This window comes from Mesocricetus auratus, unplaced genomic scaffold (assembly GCF_017639785.1).
Source record: "Mesocricetus auratus isolate SY011 unplaced genomic scaffold, BCM_Maur_2.0 Super-Scaffold_100004, whole genome shotgun sequence".
NCBI lineage: Eukaryota > Metazoa > Chordata > Mammalia > Rodentia > Cricetidae > Mesocricetus > Mesocricetus auratus.
In genome coordinates this window covers 87,699,487-87,722,351 of record NW_024429189.1, presented here as the reverse complement: position 1 = coordinate 87,722,351, position 22,865 = coordinate 87,699,487, and the positions used below count along the sequence as shown (strand labels likewise).

The window sequence follows — 22,865 nt, the reverse complement described above, 5'->3', positions numbered from 1 at the left end:
TATAACTTAAATTAACCCATTTATTTTAATCTACATTTTTATCCAGTGACTCATTACCTCATCTCTCCACACTGCTCATGCTTTGTCTGCATCTTGCTGGCCACCCCACCTTCTTCTTCCCATAGTTTTTGTGCTCTCTCTCTCTCTCTCTCTCTCTCTCTCTCTCTCTCTCTCTCTCTCTCTCTCTCTCTCTGCTCAGAAATCCTGACTATACCTCCATCCTAGCTAGCTATTGGCCATTCATCTTTTATTACACCAATCGCAGCAATACATTTTCACACAGTGTACAAATACCTACAACAGGTAGGATTTAACTAAATAGTGAGGGATACTCTGGTTTGTTCTCTGTTGCTCTAATAAATCACTGACCAAAAGCAACTTAGGGGAGGACAGGGTTTCTTTGACTTATCAGATTATAGTCCATCACTGAGGAAAGTCAAGGCAGGAACCTGGAGGCTGGAACTGAAGCAAAAGCCATGGAGGAGTTTGCTTGCTGCCTTGCTTCTCCTGGCTTGCTCAGCCTGCTTTTCTTATATTACCTAGGACCATCTGCCCAGAGATGGTACCACCCATGGTGGGCTGGGCCCTTACAACTCAATCAGCAATCAAGAAAATGCCCCACAGACATGTCCACAGGCCAATCTGATGGTGGCAATTCCTCAATTAATATTCATTCTTCCCAGGTATGTCTAGGCTTGTGTCAAGTTGACAAAAACTAACTATGACAGGAGATGTTCTGAACGGAGGCTATAGCAGAAACAAAATATGTAGACTTCCTGGAGTAAATGATGATGCTGGGTGTGGTGAGAATGCTATTGGAAGTTAACACTGGATACCAGGGTCATGTGTTGGGTAAACAAGTATTCTACGTGTCACAGACTGCAGACTGTCTTAGAACATTTAAGGCAAAACGAGACGGTATGATCAAACTGTTTTGAGGGAAGGTGGATGGTATGTTAAGGGGAGAGACACTAGAGGCAGGAGAATTATTGGAGCCTGTTATAGTCACTAAGGGTGAGACAAGGACAGTAGAAAATTATAGGCACTTGGAAAGGGACAACCAACCTCAGTGAAAGTGTAAAGGAATGACTGAAAGGACTTGGTTACATATGAACTGACACACATTGAGGAGGAGGTGTGTGAGCCTGTAGTAATTTAAGGGTTGTAAGTCACCCTCAGGTGACCGGGTCAAAGACCATGGTCAAACAGGAAGCCAGATACAGTACTTCTGGGAGAGGCATGCTAGAGAACAATGTATTTAATCTGTGTGTTAGCAGAAGAGCCTGAAGGCTGGGGGTGTCTTTTCTGACTTTCAGTATCCAAACTGGTGGTGGGAGAGAGCCAGCATATTGCTAAAAGTGGGGCAGCTGTGCTAGGAGCAGCCAACCAGAAGCTTGCCCTCAGGTTTGCAGGTTGTTACAAGGACAAATGAGACTGTTAACTTGAATCCCAGAAAGTGGGGGTCAAACTGGGCATTGGTGGTGCATGCCTTTAATCCCAGCACTCAAGAGCAGAGGCAGATGTATCTCTGTGAGTTCAAGGTCAGCCTGGTCTACCAAGTGAGTTGTAGGACAGTCAGGGCTACAGAGAGAAACCCTGTGTCAAAAGACCAAAAAAAAAAAAAAACAGAAAAAAAAAGTGGGAATCAGGATGCATCTGAAGGCATGCTGGGCTGAAGAGAGCATCAAACCCAGGCAGGTCTACACAAGAAGCCAGTCAGAAAACTCATGTGTCTCTAGAAGTGTTCAGGGAAGGAGGTGGTAGAGAGTGGTGGAAGTAGGGGAGGAAGAGGAATCCCAGTGCGTGGCATCTCACATAATCCTTAAACCACACTTATTGTTATAGTGTTATAGACTGCATTCAACCAGCATGGACACTCAAGCACAATTGCCAAATTACCTGCTTGAGTTTACACAACTGGTGAGCAATGAACAAGCCTGGACTCGGCTTCACAACCCTGATTTTTGTCTGTTCCAGGCTGCCCCATCACAGGGCTAGAGGTGGCCCTCACAGACCTCCAGAGCTCCCGGAACAATGTGCGGCACCGCACGGAGGAGATCAGTGTTGACCGCCTTGTTGTCCGCCGTGGCCAGGCCTTCAGCATCACCCTCTACTTTAAGAACCGGGGCTTCCAGCCAGGCATGGACAGTATCATCTTTGTGACTGAGACTGGTGAGGAATTGGCCCACAAATGTGTGTGTGTGTGTATGTGGTGTGTGTATGTGTGTGTATATGTAGGGTGTGGTGTGTGTATGTAAAGTAGAATGTGTATATGTGTGCATGTATGTACATATGAAGTGGAACATATGTGTGTGTAGAGAGTGTATGTGCGTGCACTTTGTGTGTGTGTACATGAAGTACAGTATGTATGTGTGTGTGTAAAGTGAAGCATTGTGTGATACATGTGTGTGTGTATGTACGTGTGAAGTGGAGCATGTTTAGTGTGGTATTTGTGTGCATGTGTAGGGTAGGGTGTGATATGTGTGTGTTATGTGTGAAATGGAACATGTGTGTGTGTGTAAAGTGGAGCATGTGTGTGAGCACATGCATGTATATATGTACATGTGAAGTGGAGTGTGTGTGTGGTGTGTGTGTGTGTGTATGTGTGTGCGCAAGTGTGTGAAGTGAGCATGTATGTGTACAAGCATACTCATTGAGCAGGATCTTAGAGGAATGGAAGACCACCAAAAAGAGCCTTAGTTATTCTTCTCTCCTAGGACCCTTGCCAGATCTGGCCAAAGGGACACGGGCAGTGTTTAGCCTCACAGGCAGTGGTGGCCCAAGCCCCTGGATTGCTTCCCTGGAGGCCAATAGGGCCACCTCCCTGGAAGTGAGCCTGTGTGCCCCTCCCATGGCAGCCGTGGGTAGATACCTCCTGAAGATTCGCATCGACTCCTACCAGGGTTCTGTCACGGCCTACCAGCTTGGGGAGTTCATCCTGCTCTTCAATCCCTGGTGTCCAGGTGAGGCGGGCACCCACTTGGGCTATTCCACTTCTGCCAGTACTACCAGAGATCCCAGCTCAAATGTTTCCAGCCCCTGATCCTTGGCCATCACAAGCCCCCCAAACCCTTGACCCCCAACAACCAGGTTGGAGAGACCTTGATGTTTATTTACTTATTCAGAATTTTAAAATTATGTCTGAACTTAAATAGAAAACTCTTATTAAGTTTAACCATCATTAACATCTTCCTTCATTATCTGCTTTGAAGTTAATTTGGACTTCTTCATTTAAAAAAGTAAATGTACACTATTTTGAACATTTGCATAAAGAAGTAAACGATAAAAGTGAAAGACAATGAGAGGGTAAAGGGAGAAAAGAAGAAAGGAGAGGGAGGAGTGGAGGGAGGGAGGAAGGAAAGGAAGAACTGGATGGTATAAGACCTGCCAATTTCTAAGTTCCATTTTCTCAGTGGAAACCTTGTTACTGTTCTTTGCACAGCCTTACAGAACTATCTTATGTTTAAATATGCACACGTTTGAACATGTCTATTTGTTGTTGATTCTATGACATATATCTGAGTGTGATTATACATACCAGTCTCCAATTTGCACTTATCTTTGAAATACACATCTGCGCCAGTACTTGGGAGGCTGAAGCAAGAGGATCACTGTGAGTCTGAGACCAGCCCGGACCGCATAGTGAGTTCCATACCAGACTCAGCTACTGAATGAGACCCTGTCAAAACAGATGTACCAACTTTGGATGTGGTTTCCTATCGGAACACCTTTCTTAACAGTTGTTTTGTCATTCCAAGCATTTCTAGCTAGCCCCCATTGCTGAAGGCTAGTTTTAGCTTTTTCTGGTTTTTCTCTTGAATAAAGCCATGGCAAATATCCCCACACCATCTTCTCTCTAAATCTACTCTAAAGGTGGAGACAGGCAGCTGCGAGGAAGTGGTATGGGTAGAATGCAGCACAGGCTAGACAGAGCACCCTGGAAGAAGCTGGGGAGTTCTGGGAGTGGGAATGAGGCTGGCATGCTCAGGCAGAGGCCGAACCAGCCAAGCCTCGCCCCTGGCCTGAACAGTGAGCCCTGCTGCGTTGCCTCTTGCTCCACTTTCATCTCCAGTTTTATCCTGGCGAGAATGCTGGGCTGTGTGTGTCACACCAGCTCCTACTTCCTTGTCATTGGTTTCTCAGGACTGTCATCCACCTGCTGGGTGATGTTGCCTGCCCTGGATCATGGAGGGCAAACTGTCTGTCTTCCATGCATGTATGTCTCTGTGTCTCTAAGTTTCTTTCTCTGTAACACACCACACACACACACATGCACATGTACTCCACACATCAGACACCCTCTCACCCCCTTCCTACCATAATACACATAAACCACACACACACACATCATACACACACACACATCACACACATCACACACATACCACACACACACATACCATACACACACACCACACACACATCACACACATACCACACATCACACACCACACACACACACACACACACACACACACACACACACACACACACACACACTTTTGGCCTCCAAGACTGGGCTTTAGACTTGAACACAGAAACACAGGGTCTGTCTGAGTGGCAGGAGGACCACATGGCTTCTAACCTGAGTTTGTACCCATATCCCACAGAAGACAAACATTAGGATGGATGCAGGTATCAGGTGCCATCAAGGTAAACAGCTACTGCATCACAGGGTCAGGATGATGGGCTCCTCCATCATGAACCTATGACTGTTCACCACACTGGTCCAAACCTTGGATAGAACCTACCTGGGCATGGGATCCTTCCTGTACCAACTTGGGCTCTCACCTCAGGATCTGCTGGGCCTTCCAGACAGGTCCAGGACACCTGCCCCAAAGTCTTTGATTTGCTTAAGTTTATTTTAAAAGGTAATGCTTAGGTCATAAAAGTGACAAGTGTCCAAATATCAATCAGCAAGACAAAAGAACATAAGCAGTTACTATAGGAAAAGCTTCAGAATCCTGTACTTGTATACACATATGTTATTAATGAAGTTAACTCATGCTATCCTCGTTTTACAGTGTGTTTGAATTTACTATATCATACATAGGGATCCATGTACATCAATACAATTTGCCACCTTACATTGATACCATACAAAATTCCGTGCTGGAGACACCCGGAAGCTTGTAAGCCAGTCCTCTCAAGTGGCATACTAGTTATTTCCACAATAAACACAGTGGTCAGATAGAAGCTTAGAGTCTGGAACTTGTGCACAACTGAAATGCTTAGATGAGATCCTGATCGCAAGGATGATGAAGTCAGTGCCAAACCTTACACTCCAATTTGCTCTTTTGCAACTAGACTAGTTGGGTGAAGCATAAAGCTCAGACTATTGAGTTGCTTGACTCTGTGTGCAAATTCCAGATCTGTAATTAAATTTAGTTTGGAAAGCTGCTTTCACTCCGAGCTCATTTCTTTGACTTTAACATGGGATCAAGAACCCTAGGTAACTTTATAATAATACATAAAATACTGTTTTACCCCATGTTCATATTGAGCTGTGTTGGGAGTGCGGTGTCCCAACACTCACTCTCTGCCCTTCAGAACTTGTCTAGTTGCCTCTCCAGATCCCAGAGTCTATAGAACTGTGGGACAGGAGTGAGCAAGTGACCTTTCTGCCAATTTGGTTCCCAGGGGATGCAGTCTACTTGGACAGTGAGCCCCAGAGGCAAGAGTATGTTATGAATGATTATGGCTTCATCTACCAAGGAAGCAAGAGCTGGATCCTCCCATGTCCCTGGAACTATGGGCAGGTGAGTCCCAGACCACACAAGCCCCAAACTCACAGGGAAAGGGGAGCCAGAACAGGGCAACAAATGATGCTAGCTAGCTAAAGAGCACGTATGAGAAGCATCTTGGGTTGCTAAGGAAGCTGCCACTGGAAGGAGGAGGGAGTGTTACTTGCTGGTCACATCTGACTTGAATGGGACTTAAGGGAAAGGGCAGCTATAGGCAGCCCAGCCATAGATTTGCCTGAGGACGGAGTGGGGGCACAGTCACAATGGAAATTGTGCACCTGACATATAAATATGCTTCAGACTGAGTCTTCAGTGAGGTCTTATCTTGCTCTCTCACTTTATCCTGACAACCCCTGGTGCTGAACCCTGACACCAGATCTGTCATATTGATGCTTACACAGTATGTATGTGCCCCTGAGTATCTCTCCCAGAAACAGGACTGATGAACACAATAGTCTTCCCTGACCCTATGCCAATTCTTTTTTATTTGTTTGTTTGTTTTGACAATAGACTTTTCTATTATTAGCAATATATAATTGATTTTTCAAAAAGCATTGCAAAGGTGTGGTGGTGGTGCATGCCTGTGATACCAGTGATTGAGGACCTGAGGCGAGAGGATTTGAAGTTTGCAGTCAGCCTGCAATGCATAGGAAAACCCTTTCGGGAAACAGAGCTGAGGATACACCTCAGTTGGGAGAACACTTACTTGACATGTACAAAGCCCTGGGTTTGATTTCCCAGCACCACATGAACAGGGCATTGTGGTATATCCCTGTAATCCCAGAACTCAGGAGGATCGGAAGTTCAGGGTCATCCTTCACTACATACGCTAGGCCACAGGAGATCCTGTCTGGAAAACAAAACAAAACCAACCAAATATATTTTTAAAAATTACAAAACCTTTGCAAAGAAACATTTCAAAAGTGGACACCCAGAACATGAAGGTTATTGTAAACACCACTACCAGCTTGATTCCTCTTGACTTTGTTACCTACACATTCCCTAGTGACTTTGTATGTAAAACATCTAAGCTCACTGCAATGCTTGACAACCCTTGTCTATCTGAAAAACCTGCCTCCTGGTTAAAGTTTAGCTCCAGTAGGTGCTCCAGGAAGTTCAAGATGAGGAAGGGGAGAGCTTCTCTAAGCTGATCCCAGTGCTAGGAGCACTGAGGGAGGGAGAGGATACGCCTTTAGCCACCCAGAAGAGGTGACAGCCAGGACAATATGGGGGTCCTCATGGAGCCCTGGGTCACTTGGATAAAAACTCCTCAACAGGTCCTACCTAAATAGAACTCCAAGTACACATGCATTTCAAGCTCACTCACCACCAAGGTAGCTGCAGCCCAGAGAAAATACAGCAGTCTGAACTGATCCTGACTCCTCACTCAGTGTGGGCGTATAGGAGTGTTGTCATCAGTGAGAAGCAGAAGTGAGGTGTTGCTGTTTGGGGGGCTCTGACTCCCTCCCTTTCCGTTTCTCCAGCAAGCATATACTTTCCGTTTCTCCAGCAAGCATATACTGCCTGGTTCAGTACCAGGCAGAGGTGAGTGTTAGAGGTGTCAGGCACTGTCCCTGAGAGTCACATAAACAGTTGCTATCATATAATAGGACCGTGAGACTGAGAGACAGAGGCAGAAAGTTCTGGGAACCAGGAGGAAGGCTCTTGGTTTGGCAAGAGACCCTGAGGAAGCTTCCTAGGAGAGAAGGTGCTATGCTTGAGCCGCATTAGTCAAGCAAAGGCCAAGGATCAGCAAAGGTGGGCGGACCGGAGTCGTTGCAGATATTACAGAAATTTGGTATAGCTGGAGCAAAATGCCAGGAATGGGAGCTTGTCAGGGTAAGACGCTGGAGAAGCAGAAGGGGTTCTGTTATAAGACACTATTGCTGGGAAGATGAGAACAAACTTCTACTCATCATAGATGGGGAACCCATGACAGACCAAAGTATAGATATCACCAAAGTCTAACTCAGTAGCCAAATAATTTTATTGGGGTTACTTAGTAGTGACGAGTTACTTATAGGAACAAAAATGACCAAAAAATCACCGTATCAACAAAAGCCCACCCCAGTATGGGTGACGGTTCACAAGAAACCTGGGGAGGTGAGAGAGTGGCTTTCCAGGTAGCTTTGCTGCTCTTTTTCTTTCTAGGCAGTTCAGCTGATCTAAGATTATCTATCAGTAGTCCTTATTGCTTATATATGCTTAGGGAAAGAGGGACCTAGTGAATCTGGTCCATTTCAAGGACTTCATGAAACCTTTGAGTTGTTTACTTCCTAGGTTTCTCTGTAGGATCTAATATTTTACCTCTCATTTAACATCCTGTGTCATAAGAAGCTTCCCTTTATGAGGGAAGGGTTAAGGTTTTAATCTCAGAGGAAACAGCTATACAACAGTCAGATCTGAGAGGGATTTGAAGGGCACCTCAAGGAGGCCTTAACCTTGATTTTTTAAGTTATAGGGCCCTTTGAACATTGTAAACTAGAAAAGAGATTTCCCTAAAAAAGGCATGCCAGAGAAGCCTAATTTTACTTACTGGCCATTGTTCCATGAGAATAAGTGTGTTTGTTTATATTCATTTGACAAAGACAGGTGGAGTTTCTTCTATGTACCAAGCTCTATGCCAGGTCCAGGTTTGAGTGTTATAAAGAGAACTGGATTGACAGAGTGTACACTCAGGCAGGAAAGATGGGCCTTAAATACAGTGTATAACCAAGTTTAACAACCAGAGGGGACATACCCATAGGGGACAGTGTTCCAGAACTCACATATGATTAGTCAGTCCAGAACCCCAGAGTTGTGAGTTTCAAGACAGGTTGGTGCTCTCCCTTCAATATGCTGCTAATGATAAGTTGGGTCATTAGTAAGTGTGAAAGGATAGGAAACATGGCTTTATTAAGAACATCTTAAAGGCCCCAGGATTGTAGAAATGGAAAGGGAAGAGGCAGAAATAGATTTTTCAATGAGGTAAACTCATTGGGGGGAAAATAACTCAGTAGCAACAGTCACTTTAAATGAATGATGAGATAATTGGTTGTAGAACATATGTGCCAAGTGGGTTGTGATACCATAGTTTTGAAACCATGCACCTTCCTGGGATGCTGTTCATGGCTGTTTTGATTGACAACTACCTTGCAAAGGAGTTGTTGTATTCTACAGACACACACTACTGGGAAGCTGAGCAGTATAGGTTGTATATTTATTTGTCTACACACCAAGTATGTGGTACCTCCTTTCTCTTCATGTCCTGCAGTTTGAGGAGAATATCATAGACATCTGCTTGGAGCTGCTAGAGAAGAGTCTGAACTTCCAGGTTGACCCATCCACAGACTGTGCCCTGCGGGGAAGCCCCGTCTACACCAGCAGAGTTGTGTGCGCCATGGTGAGGTCCCTGGTGTGTCCTGCCCTGGGAGGAAAGAAGTTGTGTAGGGGGACCCCCACCTTCTCACAGCTGTTCCCTGCAATAGGAGGATGAGGAGTCAAGAGACAGGGACTGCCTGAGAACTCAACCATTTTAAATGAGACTGACAGCAGATTGTGGGAAATGAGTTATCTCAACTAAACCCTGAAGTAGCTGGTGTGTTACGTTGCCTCTACTAATTCAAATCGCATGTTTTTGGGGAAAGGCCAAATGTCACTGAGTTTGAGAATGATCTCATTGCTTCTAGGTTTCTTTGGTTTGAATGTGTTTTCACTGTTCTCAGAGTCAAGCCCCTGCCCCAGAGGAGATTGAAATAGAATACTGAATTGATAAAAACCAAAGTCAGAATAGCTGGCCTCCCACCCTCGACTCTCCCAAGCAGGTCTGGAGGGGCCCAGGTACAGAGGTCAAAGGTTTTCTCTGCATCTCAGGCTGGTGGGCCTTCCCATCAGCACCCCCCACATAACATCCTGTGGAGGGAACAGGTGTTTCTAACACTTCTATACATGGCTTCTCTTTAGATAAACAGCAATGATGACAACGGGGTGCTCAATGGCAATTGGAGTGAGAATTACTTGGATGGTGCCAACCCTGCAGAGTGGACTGGCAGTGTGGCCATCCTAAAGCAGTGGCATGCCACGGGCTGCCAACCAGTGCGATATGGGCAATGCTGGGTCTTTGCTGCTGTCATGTGCACAGGTAGGAGATGACACAGGCCCCAGGGGACACTAGAGCAGCTGTGTAAGAGCTCTTGGAACCATTTTTGTCTCAGTCTCACAGTTCATGCCAAGGAACACGTGGAAGGCAGCTGTTTCCTGCAAAGAGATCTCATCACCAACCTCACCAGTTTGGGCTCATATCAGACAGTGGTTTTGAAGAAGAGATCATATACATCAAGACTGAGCATCCTGCCCTCTAAGCTCATGCAGTCTAATAGAATGTTCCCACAAGAATGAGAATGGTCCAGGTCCAAGAGAGACTTGAGATGAAATACTAAATGATTAAATAGAACAAAAACAGATTGGGCCATTTCTGACTTAATGTGAATATGGACAAAGAGGGGATATAAACACCCAACCTTTAAGGCTATAGCAACAAGGCAACCCAAGTAGAGTGACCTTGGTTTTAGTGTTGCCACAGGCTCAGAGGGCATTAGGGGTCTAACTTGGGACAGAGAGTTAAGGAATGGGGAAGAAATAGAAAATCAGTTTTTAGATAGAACTAGTCATCACATCAATCACATCAACAGAAGAGGACCTAAGAGAATGAATGTGAAAAAGGAAGATGGAAGAGTATTGGTTTGTATGTGGCAAGTAGGCAAAGCAGAAATAGATGGGGAGGAAATTTTAAAAAAAGTAACATCTGGGCTGGGTGACGGTGTCACATGCCTTTAATCCTACAGACAGAGGCAGGCCGATTTCTGTGAGTTCGAGGCCATCCTGGTCTACAAAGAAAGTTCAGGTCAGCCAGGGCTGTTACACAAAGAAACCCTGCCTCAAAAGACAAAAAGAGAGAAGGAGGAGGAGGAGAAGGAAGAGGAGGAGGAAGAGGAGAAGGAGGAGGAGAAGGAGGAGGAGGAGGAGGGAAAGGAAGGGAAGGGAAGGGAAGGGAAGGAAGAAGGAAGGAAGGAAGGAAGGAAGGAAGGAAGGAAGGAAGAAAGGAAGGAAGTCTGGAGGTGGTGAGGCAAGACCTCGCCTTACCCTGGGCCACTCTCCTCCTCTTGATCCCCACCCTCTCTCTGCCCACTCTCAGCCTCTTGTTATGCATGCCCATGTCCATGAGTTGCTCTCAATAAGTTAGTCATCATTCCTGCCAGCCAGAGAGACAGGCCAAGTCAGGCTTTCACTCACAGGACTCTAGTAGGATACAGGAATGCCAGAGCTGCTAGTAACTTGGTGTTTGTTGAAGGTTTAAGTCTCCTGTGTAGAAATTCCCTGTGACAGGCATGTATGCTGGGCCAGACTCCAGACAAATTGTGAAGGCCAGAGAGGCCGATGAATTCAGCACCAGGCTTCAGTCTAAGGGCACACGGAGCTCTCTGTCAATGCTGACAGATTGTGATAGCGTCTTTAGTACTTACTTAGTACCTGTCTCTTCTGCTGATCCTGAGTTGGATGCTTTGATGGCCCAGTGATAAGACATAAATAATTCAACAGCTTTGATGGCAAAGGTGATCAGGATGACATGGGGGGTCTGAATCATCCAGGAAGCAGATGCAAGACTGCTGGGCAGAAAACCGGTCTGAGTGACTTAAGAACTCCAGTCTCTGCACTTAGGATGAGGCAGGAAGATCACTGGGCGTTCAAGTTCAGCCTGGACTATAGAAGGGAAGGAGTTTTAGGCCAGCCTGGACTACAGGCAGAGTGATCCCCCCCACACACACACACAAGATGGAAGAGCAGAATGGATCTTGTGTAAGATAAAGGAGGAAACTTCCAGTGTGGAAAAACTGAGTTTGTGTGCAGAGGAGAGAGCTGGGTTTGGGAGTGGCTGTCTGGAATGGGTGATGAAACAGGTGGAGACAGTGGATGGGGTAATGCAATGGCAACAGAGCAATTAAAATGTTTATGAGAATCATGACCCTTCAATGACCTTACAAACAAAGAGGCAATTGATCAAATGTGGCCAAGTCCAGCTATAGCCCAATCAGATATCCCTGAAAGGGCCAACATGTCATGTGTTGGTAAATATCCAGTCTGAACAGCCTATCTATTCATCCAACAATACATAGAGGAATCCTCTGTGTTGGATGCCATGTTATACGTATTCTTGGATATAAAGATGGAAAAGACCCAGCCACTTTAGTTCCTCACTAAAGAGAAAGATAAAGGTTTAGCCAAAGTAATGATGCCAACACAGCTGCCACTCACATAAACAATTATCTCATTATTATTCCAAGGCTGTTGTAATGATAATGGGCATTTCCTTTGTGCCAGGGACTGTGTTAAAACCTTGGCAAAGGGAGGTGAAAGAGAAGCATGTGAACTCTAGGAGCAGACTCCTTGGAGTTTCTGCAGTCCCTATCTCCACAGAGATTATAGTTCAAAACCCCCAAAGGTACCTGAAACTCAGCTAGTACCAAAGCCTGTGTTTTCTTATAAATATTTACCTATGGTAAAGTTTAGTTTGTTAACTAGGCACAGCAAGAAATTGGGAATAATAACTAAAATAAACTCAAGTTAGTTAGAACATTATACTATAATAAAATTGCCAGCAATATTACTCTTGAACTTTGGGCAATTATTAAATAAAATGTGGGCTACTTGAGCCTAGCACTACAATAGCAGGTGATCTGATGACCTAGAAGTGACTAACAAGCAGGTAGTGTATACAGCACGGACACTCTAGACAGAGGGATGATTCATGTTGTGGGCAGGATGGCACATGATTCCATTGTGTGCTCAAAAAAATACAGATTTAAATCTAATGAAATAGTTATTTATGCAATTTCATTCTGACTGGAAATAACTGAAACCTCAGAAATTGAAATATATTATTGAATATATTCAAATATATATGTATATATATAATTGAACCATGAGTGTAAATACTAAAACACTATTATCAACTATCTGAGTAACCTCAGGCAAGTCCCTAGTGTCTCTGTTTACTCAGATATGTGGTAAGGAAATTAGTGGTACCTGAGGCCTAGGCTTATTCTCCATAGATGCTATTTTAGAGATTAGTTAATAAGACATTCTCTAAGAAATTGTACAAATTATCACGTGAGAGCCCCAGAAAGGGTTTATTCTTCATCTGTTGTCCCTATTCTTTGCACCATAACTGGTGCTATTTATTTTATTTATTTTAAGTTTTATTTGTGTATATTTGATGTGTGAAGTATGTCATGTACTTAACTATATTCACTGTCCTTACCTCTCCTGTCCTTCCTTCTGTCCCCTTCCTCTTCCTAACGAGTCACCCTCTGTTTTCCATTTGTGTGCCTGTGTGTGTGTGTGTGTGTGCGCGCGCGCGCGCGAGCTCCCACATGTGAGTGCCTGTTGAGCTCCACATAAAAGAGAAAGCATACAGCATTTGTCTTTCTGGGGCTAGTTTATTTCCAATGCTGTCCATTTGCCAAAAAATGCTGATTTCCTTGTCTGCCAAGAGTTGCTGAAAAGACTGTGTAAGTTCACCCATGAAAAATGACTGGCTAGAGTGAGTATTCAGTATTAGCTAGGGGTGTCTTGGTTGATTCCCCAAATGACTTGTTTCTTTTTCATCTTCTCCATCTGCCAAATGAAGTGGAGTGCTCAAGCCTGACTCACCCTCCAGTCTGCTGGCACGGTAGGCTGTGATTCAACTCCAGGCTGTCTGCCCAGGAGCACGGCTAGCTGTTGCTGATTGCCCAGCACCCTGGACACCTTTTAATGTTTCCAATCCTCCTCACCAGCAGTGAAGCAGATATCATTAGAGCTTGTAACCATGTGCCCCATGAATGAGTCAGAAACACTTCCTTTCGTTTTTCTTGAGATGGTGTCTTTATGTAGCACAGGACTGGCCTCGAACTCAAGGAGATATTGCTGTCTCAAGTGCTGAGATTAAAGGTGTGCACCACCATGCCAGGCCTAAAATTCATTCTTAAACTGGGGTTGTACCTCTTGACAGAATCTTAGGTTAGACAGTACAACCAAACAAGGGTAATCTCTCCCCTCTACTGCCCTCTGACCCAAGGTTGTCCTTTTGATTATCAAACATAATAATTTTAATTACCTGTAGAAAAACTACAAAAGGAGGCTTTGTTTTCATCAAAGGTATGCATACATCATAGAGTTTTCTTTGGCATCCATTTGTAGGTGGTTACTTGGTAATTAAAGAAAAATTCCTGGAAAAAAAAGGAAATTCCTGGCCCACACTTCTGAGCCCAGGGCCTGGATCCAGAGACCTCTAGGGCATTGGAATCTTTCTCTTTAGGCCTCTCTTCTAGAAAATATTAGCACCCTCAGCCCTTTAGTGGGGTCTGAATAGTAGCCTGGATGCCTTGCACTATAACAAGGTACCAGAAGGGACAGTGGGGTTCTGCTGTCTGAAAACGCTCCCCAGAAGCCAGGTGGTTATGTGGTTTTATACTATGCCTGCTAGTGGGTAGGCATGTTTTGTTTCGTGCTGTTAATTGTTGTTTTTGAGACTCACTCTGTAGCCCAGGCATTCCTTGAACTCCTCCTCCTCCCTTGGCCTCCCAAGTGCTAGTATTACATACATATATGCCACCATGCTTAGCTTCAGCAGGCTTTCTTTCTGAGGTGATGATGAAATGTTCTAGAATTAAAGAGCTTAGATTGTTGCACAATTTGTCCAAATAGTACCAACTGGTGAACTGACAAAGGTGAACTATAGCATATGAGTTATACCTTAAGTATAAATGAGTTTTATCTTAAGAAAGCTGCTTGAGAAAAAATCCAAGCATCCTGGAAATAGCCCTGCCTGCTTTTTTCCATACCCATATGAATTTGGGGTGGGTGGGGCAGCAGTAGCATGGGCAGAAAGGCACTGAAATGGACCCGGTCTGTGGAGCTTGTCCCTGCCTATAAAAAATGGAGCCCTAAGCCTTGGGAACCTCATTGAGAAGACAAGGCAGGGGCTGATGTGAGAGATGTGGGCTGGGGCTGGGTCCTCCTCTCTTCAACCACAGAAACCCCACTTGTATGTCTTTAATTGATTGGATTCTACCTTGAGAAAACTTGCAACAGTGTCTTCTGTTTAAAGCTTTTTGAACCCCTCCCAGCTCAATGCTTTTTAAGGTGTGTTCTAACTTAACTATGTATGGATCTCTACAAAGCATCTCATCGTAATTTCAATACAACTCTTGTTCCCGTTCTTTCCACTGAGTACTGAGTCTCCATGCAGGAGCCTCATCCAAGGGCCTGACACTTTTTTTCCCCCCAACCTTTCTTTGGATCTCAGTCCAAACTTGCACAATGCCCTGGCTGGAACACTTATCTACCGTTATTTTCCATTGATTTACGAGCATGGACATTGTATGGAATGTTCCCTCATAGCATTGTTGGTTTACAGATAACCACCTATTTGGAAAGAAGCCTGGCACATAGCTTTACACAAGCATTTGCTGTCTTAATTGGGATACTGATTTAAGCTTCCTTCTTGGACTTCAGTGGTTTGCCTGGGTCTTGTTTAAAGAACTCTCCATCCATTTCCAAACTCCAGTTCCATATCCTGTCCTCCATGCTCCCACCTTATCTTCTTCCTCTCTTTCTTGATATATTTAAGGTTGCAACTGACCACATTCCTCACTTTACAGCATTATCATAATTGGTCTGCTTCTGCCCTAAAAGCTACCACTTACTTTTCTCCTTTTATCTAATACCTCACTTTCAGGGAGTACCTACCCACAAAACACCTTCATTTGTGTGACATGCAGCCCTGTAGTGAAAAATATTCTCACAAAAAATATATTATTATCGCCGGGCAGTGGTGGCGCACGCCTTTAATCCCAGCACTCGGGAGGCAGAGGCAGGCAGATCTCTGTGAGTTCGAGGCCAGGCTGGACCGACAGCCTCCAAAATAATACAGAGAAACCCTGTCTCGTAAAACCAAAAAAATGTATATATATATATATTATTATCAATGTGCATTTTATCTTAAAATTCTTAAGATTTTGTTTTACGTGTATGACCGCTTTGCCTGCGTGTGTGTTTGTGCATCATGCGCATGCCAGGTGGCGGTGCAGAAGTCAAAAGAGTGTTAGATTCCTGGGAACTGGAGTTAGCATGCTTGTGAGCCACCATGCAGGTTCTGGGAGCTGACCCCAGATGCTCTGCAAGAGCAGCAAGAGTTCTTGGCCACTGAGCTGTCTTTCCAGCCCCCTATCTAGGTACAACTTTTATTCAATATGGTTTTCGTGTCACGTGTTGTATTTTTCTTTAGAAATGCTAGTGGGCCTATTCTTCTACTTCTGTTTCCCTTCATTTGTGTTCCTGTTTTCTCTGTATTCTCTTGAGCATATTTTATAATATTTTAAACTGACTTTTTGGATCCTTGGCTGTTAATTCCACTATGGTTTCTGGGTCTGTCTCTATTCTTCCTGGTTACAGGCTGCATCTTTCTTTCTGTTTGCTTCAATTTTTATATATTTTTATTTAAATTGCAAACAATATTTCTTTGCATGTCAATCCCAGTTCCCTCTCCCTCCGTTCTCCTCTGCCCCCCCACCAACCTCCTTATCCAACCCCCTTCTGCTCCCAGGGAGGGTGAGGCCTTCCACAGGGAAACTTCAAAGTCTGTCACATCATTTGGAACAGGGTTTAGGCCCTACCCTGTGTGTCTAGGCTGAGAGAGTATCCCTCTTTATGGAATAGGCTCCCAATGTCCATTTGTACACTAGGGGTAAATACTGTTCCACTACCAGAGGACCCATAGGCTACCCAGTTTTCTTCACTGACACCCATGTTCAGGAGGTCTGGATCAGTCCTATGCTAGTTTCCCAGCTGTCAGTCTGGGGTCCATGAGCTCTCCCTTGTTCAGCTGTTTCTGTGGGTTTCTCCAGCCTGGCCTTGACCCCTTTGCTCATCACTCCTCCCTTTCTACAACTGGATTCCAGGAATTGGGCTCAGTACTTTTGCTTCATTTTTGAATGGACCCTGGTCATTGAACTATATTGTTGAACTGACTGTTGTTTTATCAATTAAGGGATTATGCTGTGGTACAACAATAATGTTTTTGTATATCAATTTCAGCCTTTGGATGTTTGCATTCATCTTTGTTTTGATGGGTCCAGAACAGTTGTTAGGTCTGTTTGAACTTGTATTTCTAGGTCATGACTCTTCTGAGCATGCTCCTGAGTGCTCCATTCTGTCACTTCATCCAGCCTTCTGGAACTTTGTTCTCACACTGAAGGGACTCCTCTGCAGGGCTTGAAAGAGCTCTCTTCAGCTCTGTCCTTCTTTTGTCATATGCTACCCCACACGTTCTAGCCGCCTTCCCTTCCCTGAACTGCCATCTCATCCCTTGAACTCTGCTTAGTTCTCTTTCCTGCCCTATGGACTGGAAGCTACTTGTAGGATATGTCTCAGTTGGGATGGTCTGATATTTTTTTCATGATTGAGTTAAATGGTTGCATCCAGGGGAGAAAGACTGAAAAAGGAGGGTATCGTTGTCATCACATCCACCAGGGGATCATATCACCAGTGCAGTTTATCATTGTTGACGTTGACCTTGATACCTGGTCAAGGTGGTTTGCCCTTTGCTGCTATGAGGTGGCAGGAGTAGGGATACTTTATTATTATTATTATTATTATTTTTTACAATTTGTTTGCACAGACAAGAATCTAATACAGAACTATGCTTTAGGCCTGTCTCATTTAATCTAGAAAAGATTTGTTTTTTAATATGTGGCCTTTTGTATTCACCTGAGGGCTTCACTTTACTGTGGGTCTTCTTGGGCCTCTGTTCCTTGCTTTGTCATCAGAAGTTAGACATAAAGAAGTAAAGTGTCAAATTGAGCATTTTGACTAGGGGCTGTTCCTTTTCTGGTGCGGGGCATCAAGTCTAGAGCTATGTGCATGCTAGGCAGGTATCCTACCCAGCTAGGGCCGTGGGGTGAGAAAAGGCAGCTCCTTTGCAAGCAGACTTCTGATTTTCCACACTCACAGGAGGAGCCAGAGTTTCTGTCCTTTCGATATTGAGTTCTGTGAAAACAGAGAGGGCAGACACCATGAAGATGTCTCTTTTACCATGTAAGATTTCCCCCAAGGAGCCACATGGAGTAGCCTTAGCCCCATGGGCACTACTAAATACCATCCTTTTACATGGGCTGCCATTTCTGCCTAATACATAATTCACCTTATATAGGTTCCGTACTCTGTTCTCAGCCTCTTAGAACATGACCTGTTTTCCCATAAATAGTGTTCACCTGTTTTTCTTGAATAGCAGATGGATCTCAAGGACCACAATTTAGTTGGAATTCCATCTTTCTATCGAAAAGTAAAAGTGGGGGATGGAGAGATGGCTCAGGGTTTAAGAGCATTTGCTGCTCTTGCACAGTTTAATCCTCAGCCCCACGTGTCGAACCATAATCATCTGTAGCTCTGGGTCCAGGGCATCCAGAGTTTTCTTCTGGCCCCCTCAGGTACCAGGCACACACATGATGCACATGCATGCATCCAGGTAAATAATGATACACATAAATTTTTTTTAAATCAGGTTCTTAAATTTGAAAAAGAATATTTGGGAAGCTAGAGAGATGGTGCCGCAGTTAACAATGCTTCCTGTGTAGCCCTGAGAGTTAGAGCATGCCTCCCAATGCCCACATTAGAACCCAGATGTTTCCTGTGCACTCCTGGAACCCCTTATTTGATTAAGAAAGGAAGGTCACTAGGGCTTGCTAGCTTCCAGCCTTGATGAGAAAATGTGATTCCAGGGTTCAGGGAGAGACCCTGCCTCAAAAGAATAGGCAGAGAGTGGTAGAAGAGGATGCCTGATACCCTTGCTAGCCTCCATGCATGTGTACAGGCATGCATATGCCACCACATGTACACACAAACCTACATGCATACAGACATATACCACACACACAAGTAAGTAAACAAGAAAATTAAAAAATAGTAATTTGGTAGGGTATGGCTCTAATGCAAGACTAGAAGACTGTGGTACTAACATAAAAAATAGATTACATGCCTGTACATGTAACAGATACCAGGAAGAGTTTTAAGCACATGACAGTTTGGGTTACTCAAGAGGCTAACACAAGAGGCTCACCTGAGCCCAGTAGTTGGCATCCAGTGATACCACAGACTCTGGGACAACAAATTTAGCCACAAAACAAACAAAAACCCCAAAGAAAGCAACAAAAATGTTAGCTCAAATTCCAGTATAAATAAGGAAACAAATATTATATTCTTCTGTTACCATTGTTAGTAGAAGAGAATAGTTGAATGATGACCATATGAAAGTATTATCTAAAAGGCCAAAGCTATGCAATCATTGTGGTATGAAGGACAATTGAGAGGAGTTGTTGGGAGTAATATTTTTATCATTTGGAAACTGAAAGCATCCAGACAGAAATGAAAAGGTGACAGAGGTCAGAACATTTAAATGTAACCACTTTGACTGCATAGAAGCTTTGATCAGAGTTCTCAGTAACAATTTGGAGTGTGCTGTAATGTACTTTGCCATTGCCTGAGTATGCAGGTATGTGCATGTGTGTGCACACAAAATGCCCACATAGGCCTCTTTTGTGTGGTATTCAAATCCCTCAAGTTTGTCACTGAAAGAAACACCCAAATGTCATATCAGATTTTGAGTTGCCAGAAATGACAGTGTATAGACAGTCTGGTTCACAAGCTGAAGGCAATTTGTTGAACAGAAATGAATGAGCATGTTTTGTTCTCTGCACTGTGCTAGGAATGAAGAAATGCGAGTGAAGAAGCTGAAAGACGCCTCACTTTGAGGTTATTTGTAATCTGGCCAACGAGATAAGGCAGAGACGGTAAATTACAGAGCGCTTAATCAAGTGCTAAAACGTGTAGGTGGTTGGAATGATGTTGATAGCATAAATAGGAGGTTAACGTGACCTAGAGCAGTCAGAGAAACTTCAAAGACGAAGGTGTACTGAGATCACAGGTGGCTGGGATGCCCAGTGAAGTGGCAAGGGTAGAACCTGTAGTTAGAGCAAGGAAGAGATAAGGGAAGCACGAGCCCAAGTCCTGGCCGACTCTTCTCCCTATGACTTCACCTCCAAGCTTCAGGTGCATCTTCTTGTGTTTCCTGCTCTATGTAAGCAACCCTTCTTGCCAGCATGGTGGCTGCCATTTATAATCCCAGCACTCAGGAGACTGAGGCAAGAGGATTGCTAGAGGCATAAGGTCAACCTGGGCTATAAAGTGAGACACTGCCTCAAAAAAAAAAAAAAAACAACTTCCCTACCCCAACAAAAATAAAATAAGGAGGCAGAGCTGTAGCTTAGTGATAGCACACTTGTCTAGTATAGGCAAAGCCCCAGGTTCAACCCCAACACCACAGGAAGAAGAGAAGTCCTTGCCCAGGGCTCCTGATTTGAATCTTGTGCCTGTATGGAGTCCTCGCTGTCACTAAACACACCTATAGTTGAGCTGTCTTTAAGCCTCCCCCATATACCTATCTGTTTAGTAAGGCACAGCGTCTTCACTGTCGGTGTTGACCATGAGGTCAAGCACAGTGTAAGCATCATCTCACTTAATCCTCTCCAGGACCGTATGCTTTTGTAGGCTTTAAAGGCAACCATACCTTATACTTAAGGAGGTGAGGTCACATGGCAAGGAGAAGAAGGACAGGGCAGAACCCAGGCCCATAAAGAAGGCGCCATGTCTATAGCTCAGTGGCAGAGCACTTGTCCAGCATGCATGAAGCTCTGAGCTCAGTCCCTAGCACTACAATAAGAGGAGGAGGACAGCCCTGGATTTGTCTGCAGCACCACTAGATTTGATGACCGATACCTGCAAGCCCAGCCCAAAGAGACTAAACTAAGATCTGTAGGCAATAAAAGATCCAAACTGAAAGTATGAACCTTTCTAAGATGACAGGAGCATGTGTGGTAACCCTTTACTCAGGGAGGGGAGCAGGAGGAGGGTGAGGAGGATGAGAAACTATTCTTGCCCCTCTCTGTCTTCATTCTGTCCCTCTACCATAACCTAGCCCCCTTCTCAGTCCTCTCATAGGCCATGATAAGTTCAAGCAAGTTTGGTGCCCAGGGTATACACATAGCCATTATGACAGTATGTGTTGAAGTCAGAAATCATTAGAGTGGGCATCATCCATCCATCCATCCATCCATCCATCCATCCATCCATCCATGCAACAAGTATCCACATGTAAGGCCTTGCCCTGTATTGTTAATGGTTGTGCAATGGTAAAGATGAGTAGCATAATCTTTGCCCTTAGGAAGGCAGACTCGTAACCAAATCATTACAAACCTTGTGTTAGGATAGGAAAGGGCCCACCAGGCCACAGCTATCAGGACCAGCACTGACACTTTGAGTGGTTATTGCCGGACTCATCGGTCAGAGTGGGAAAGGGCAGAGGCTGCTTTTCGCTCTCTGCCTGCTGCCCTGCCTTGGCAGGTTCTTTTGCTACTGTGAGTGGCAACCGCCTTCCTGACCACACTTTTAGCATAATGTGCCCACACAGTGTTCCCTTCTTGCCACATTTCTATCTCATTTCTTCCTGAGGGTATCCTGTGTAACCCCCACATTCCACCCACTTATCAGGACTGCCCACTGTTGCACGAGTTTATTTTGGCTGTGTTCAGGTATGCCAGTCAAGAGAGAATTCCTCTATCATCAGAATGTAAATAATAACAGCAGATACTAAACAGAGCTCTCTTGAGAACAGTAAGGTGAGACAGGCAGCCCAGAGCCTTGCTGCTGTTACTAGCAATTATTATTAGTCTTGAACTAGGCAGGTCAGCACCGCTGGGTACCAGGGGACAGGCATCCTCAGAGTAGTTAGAGGCGAGCTGGGATGAAGTTTCACCCACTTGAAAGAGCACAGAATGGGGTTGCAGCAGAAAAGGAGAATTAGCTGGCCAAGGAAATGGACACCCCAGGGGAATAAAGACAACATTCTACCTCTTTCCAAGAATTATTTTACCAGGTACACACTCACTTTTTCTAAGCTTGCATTGCTTGTATTGCCCTTCTTTTCCTAGAGAGGTTTCTGACATAATATTGCCAAGAATAAAAGGGAACTCCAAGCCGCAGAAACCTTTGCCTGGCAATACGATGGTCTCAGCAATAATCCTACTGACAGAATCCCAGGCTTTTGTTTGAAGATGGGAGACTTGAGGCCAGGACAGGAGTGAGGCTGAGTCAGGTCTCCGAGACTTGCCAATAGAGAGGTGTGCCTGCCCCACCCTGTTGGCCTAAACAGCAGCTATGACAACTTGCTAGACTCTCTCTTGGCTGCAGCACAATCTGCCAGGTCAGCCTAACCTTTGCAGCAGTCATCCCATGAGCTCAGGACATGGGAAGAGAGATGGAGTTGTTATTAGCCCAGTGTCCTAAACAGTCCCTATCTGGTCCTACAGATCCCTGGATGCTTTCACTAGATCCAGGAAGCCCACTGGATGGTTTCAGGATCTACAGCACCCTGGTGGTTTCTCTGTTTTCCTGCAGTGTTGAGGTGCCTGGGGATCCCCACCCGTGTGATCACCAACTTTGACTCCGGCCATGACACAGATGGGAACCTGATCATAGATGAGTATTATGACAACTCGGGCAGAATTTTGGAGAATATGAAGAAGGATACTGTCTGGTGAGAGACAACCTCTCAGTCTATTTCTTGAACCACAGATCTGAGCCAAAACCACAAACATGATGTAGGGCAGGATTGTGCTCATAGCCTTTGCCCCCACATCCTCCTGATTCCTATCCTGGGGCTGAGAAAAAGCAGAACGGAAAACAGATGTGGTTTTAGACTCCTCACATCATCAAAGCTATTGTACTGGGGTTGAAGTACTCCTTTGTCACCTTCTTCTAATAGCCTAAGGGTCTGTCCACAGAGGCCTGACATCTCACTTGTGAACATGGCAAAGACTAGGGCTGCCTGTGTGGAACACAAACACAAACATACACACACACACACACACACACACACACACACACACACACACATGGACACATGGGCACACACAGAGACAGACAGACACAGACACAGAAGAAAGGAGCCATGAGGCCCCCTTTGAGAGAGCCTGAAGGAATTTTAACTTC

At 44.8% G+C, this 22,865-nt stretch overlaps 1 protein-coding gene across 1 annotated transcript in view; it reads left to right on the top strand.

The window, feature by feature from the left end:
• Nucleotides 1-22,865, top strand: part of Tgm5 (transglutaminase 5) — a 34,753-nt gene that overhangs the window by 7,179 nt on the left and 4,709 nt on the right. Inside the window, exons 2-7 of the mRNA XM_040744942.1 lie at nucleotides 1,978-2,172; nucleotides 2,718-2,963; nucleotides 5,641-5,759; nucleotides 8,998-9,126; nucleotides 9,687-9,864; nucleotides 22,272-22,410. Of these exons, the coding sequence (XP_040600876.1) occupies nucleotides 1,978-2,172; nucleotides 2,718-2,963; nucleotides 5,641-5,759; nucleotides 8,998-9,126; nucleotides 9,687-9,864; nucleotides 22,272-22,410 (1,006 nt within the window). The remainder of the gene's footprint in view (nucleotides 1-1,977; nucleotides 2,173-2,717; nucleotides 2,964-5,640; nucleotides 5,760-8,997; nucleotides 9,127-9,686; nucleotides 9,865-22,271; nucleotides 22,411-22,865) is intronic.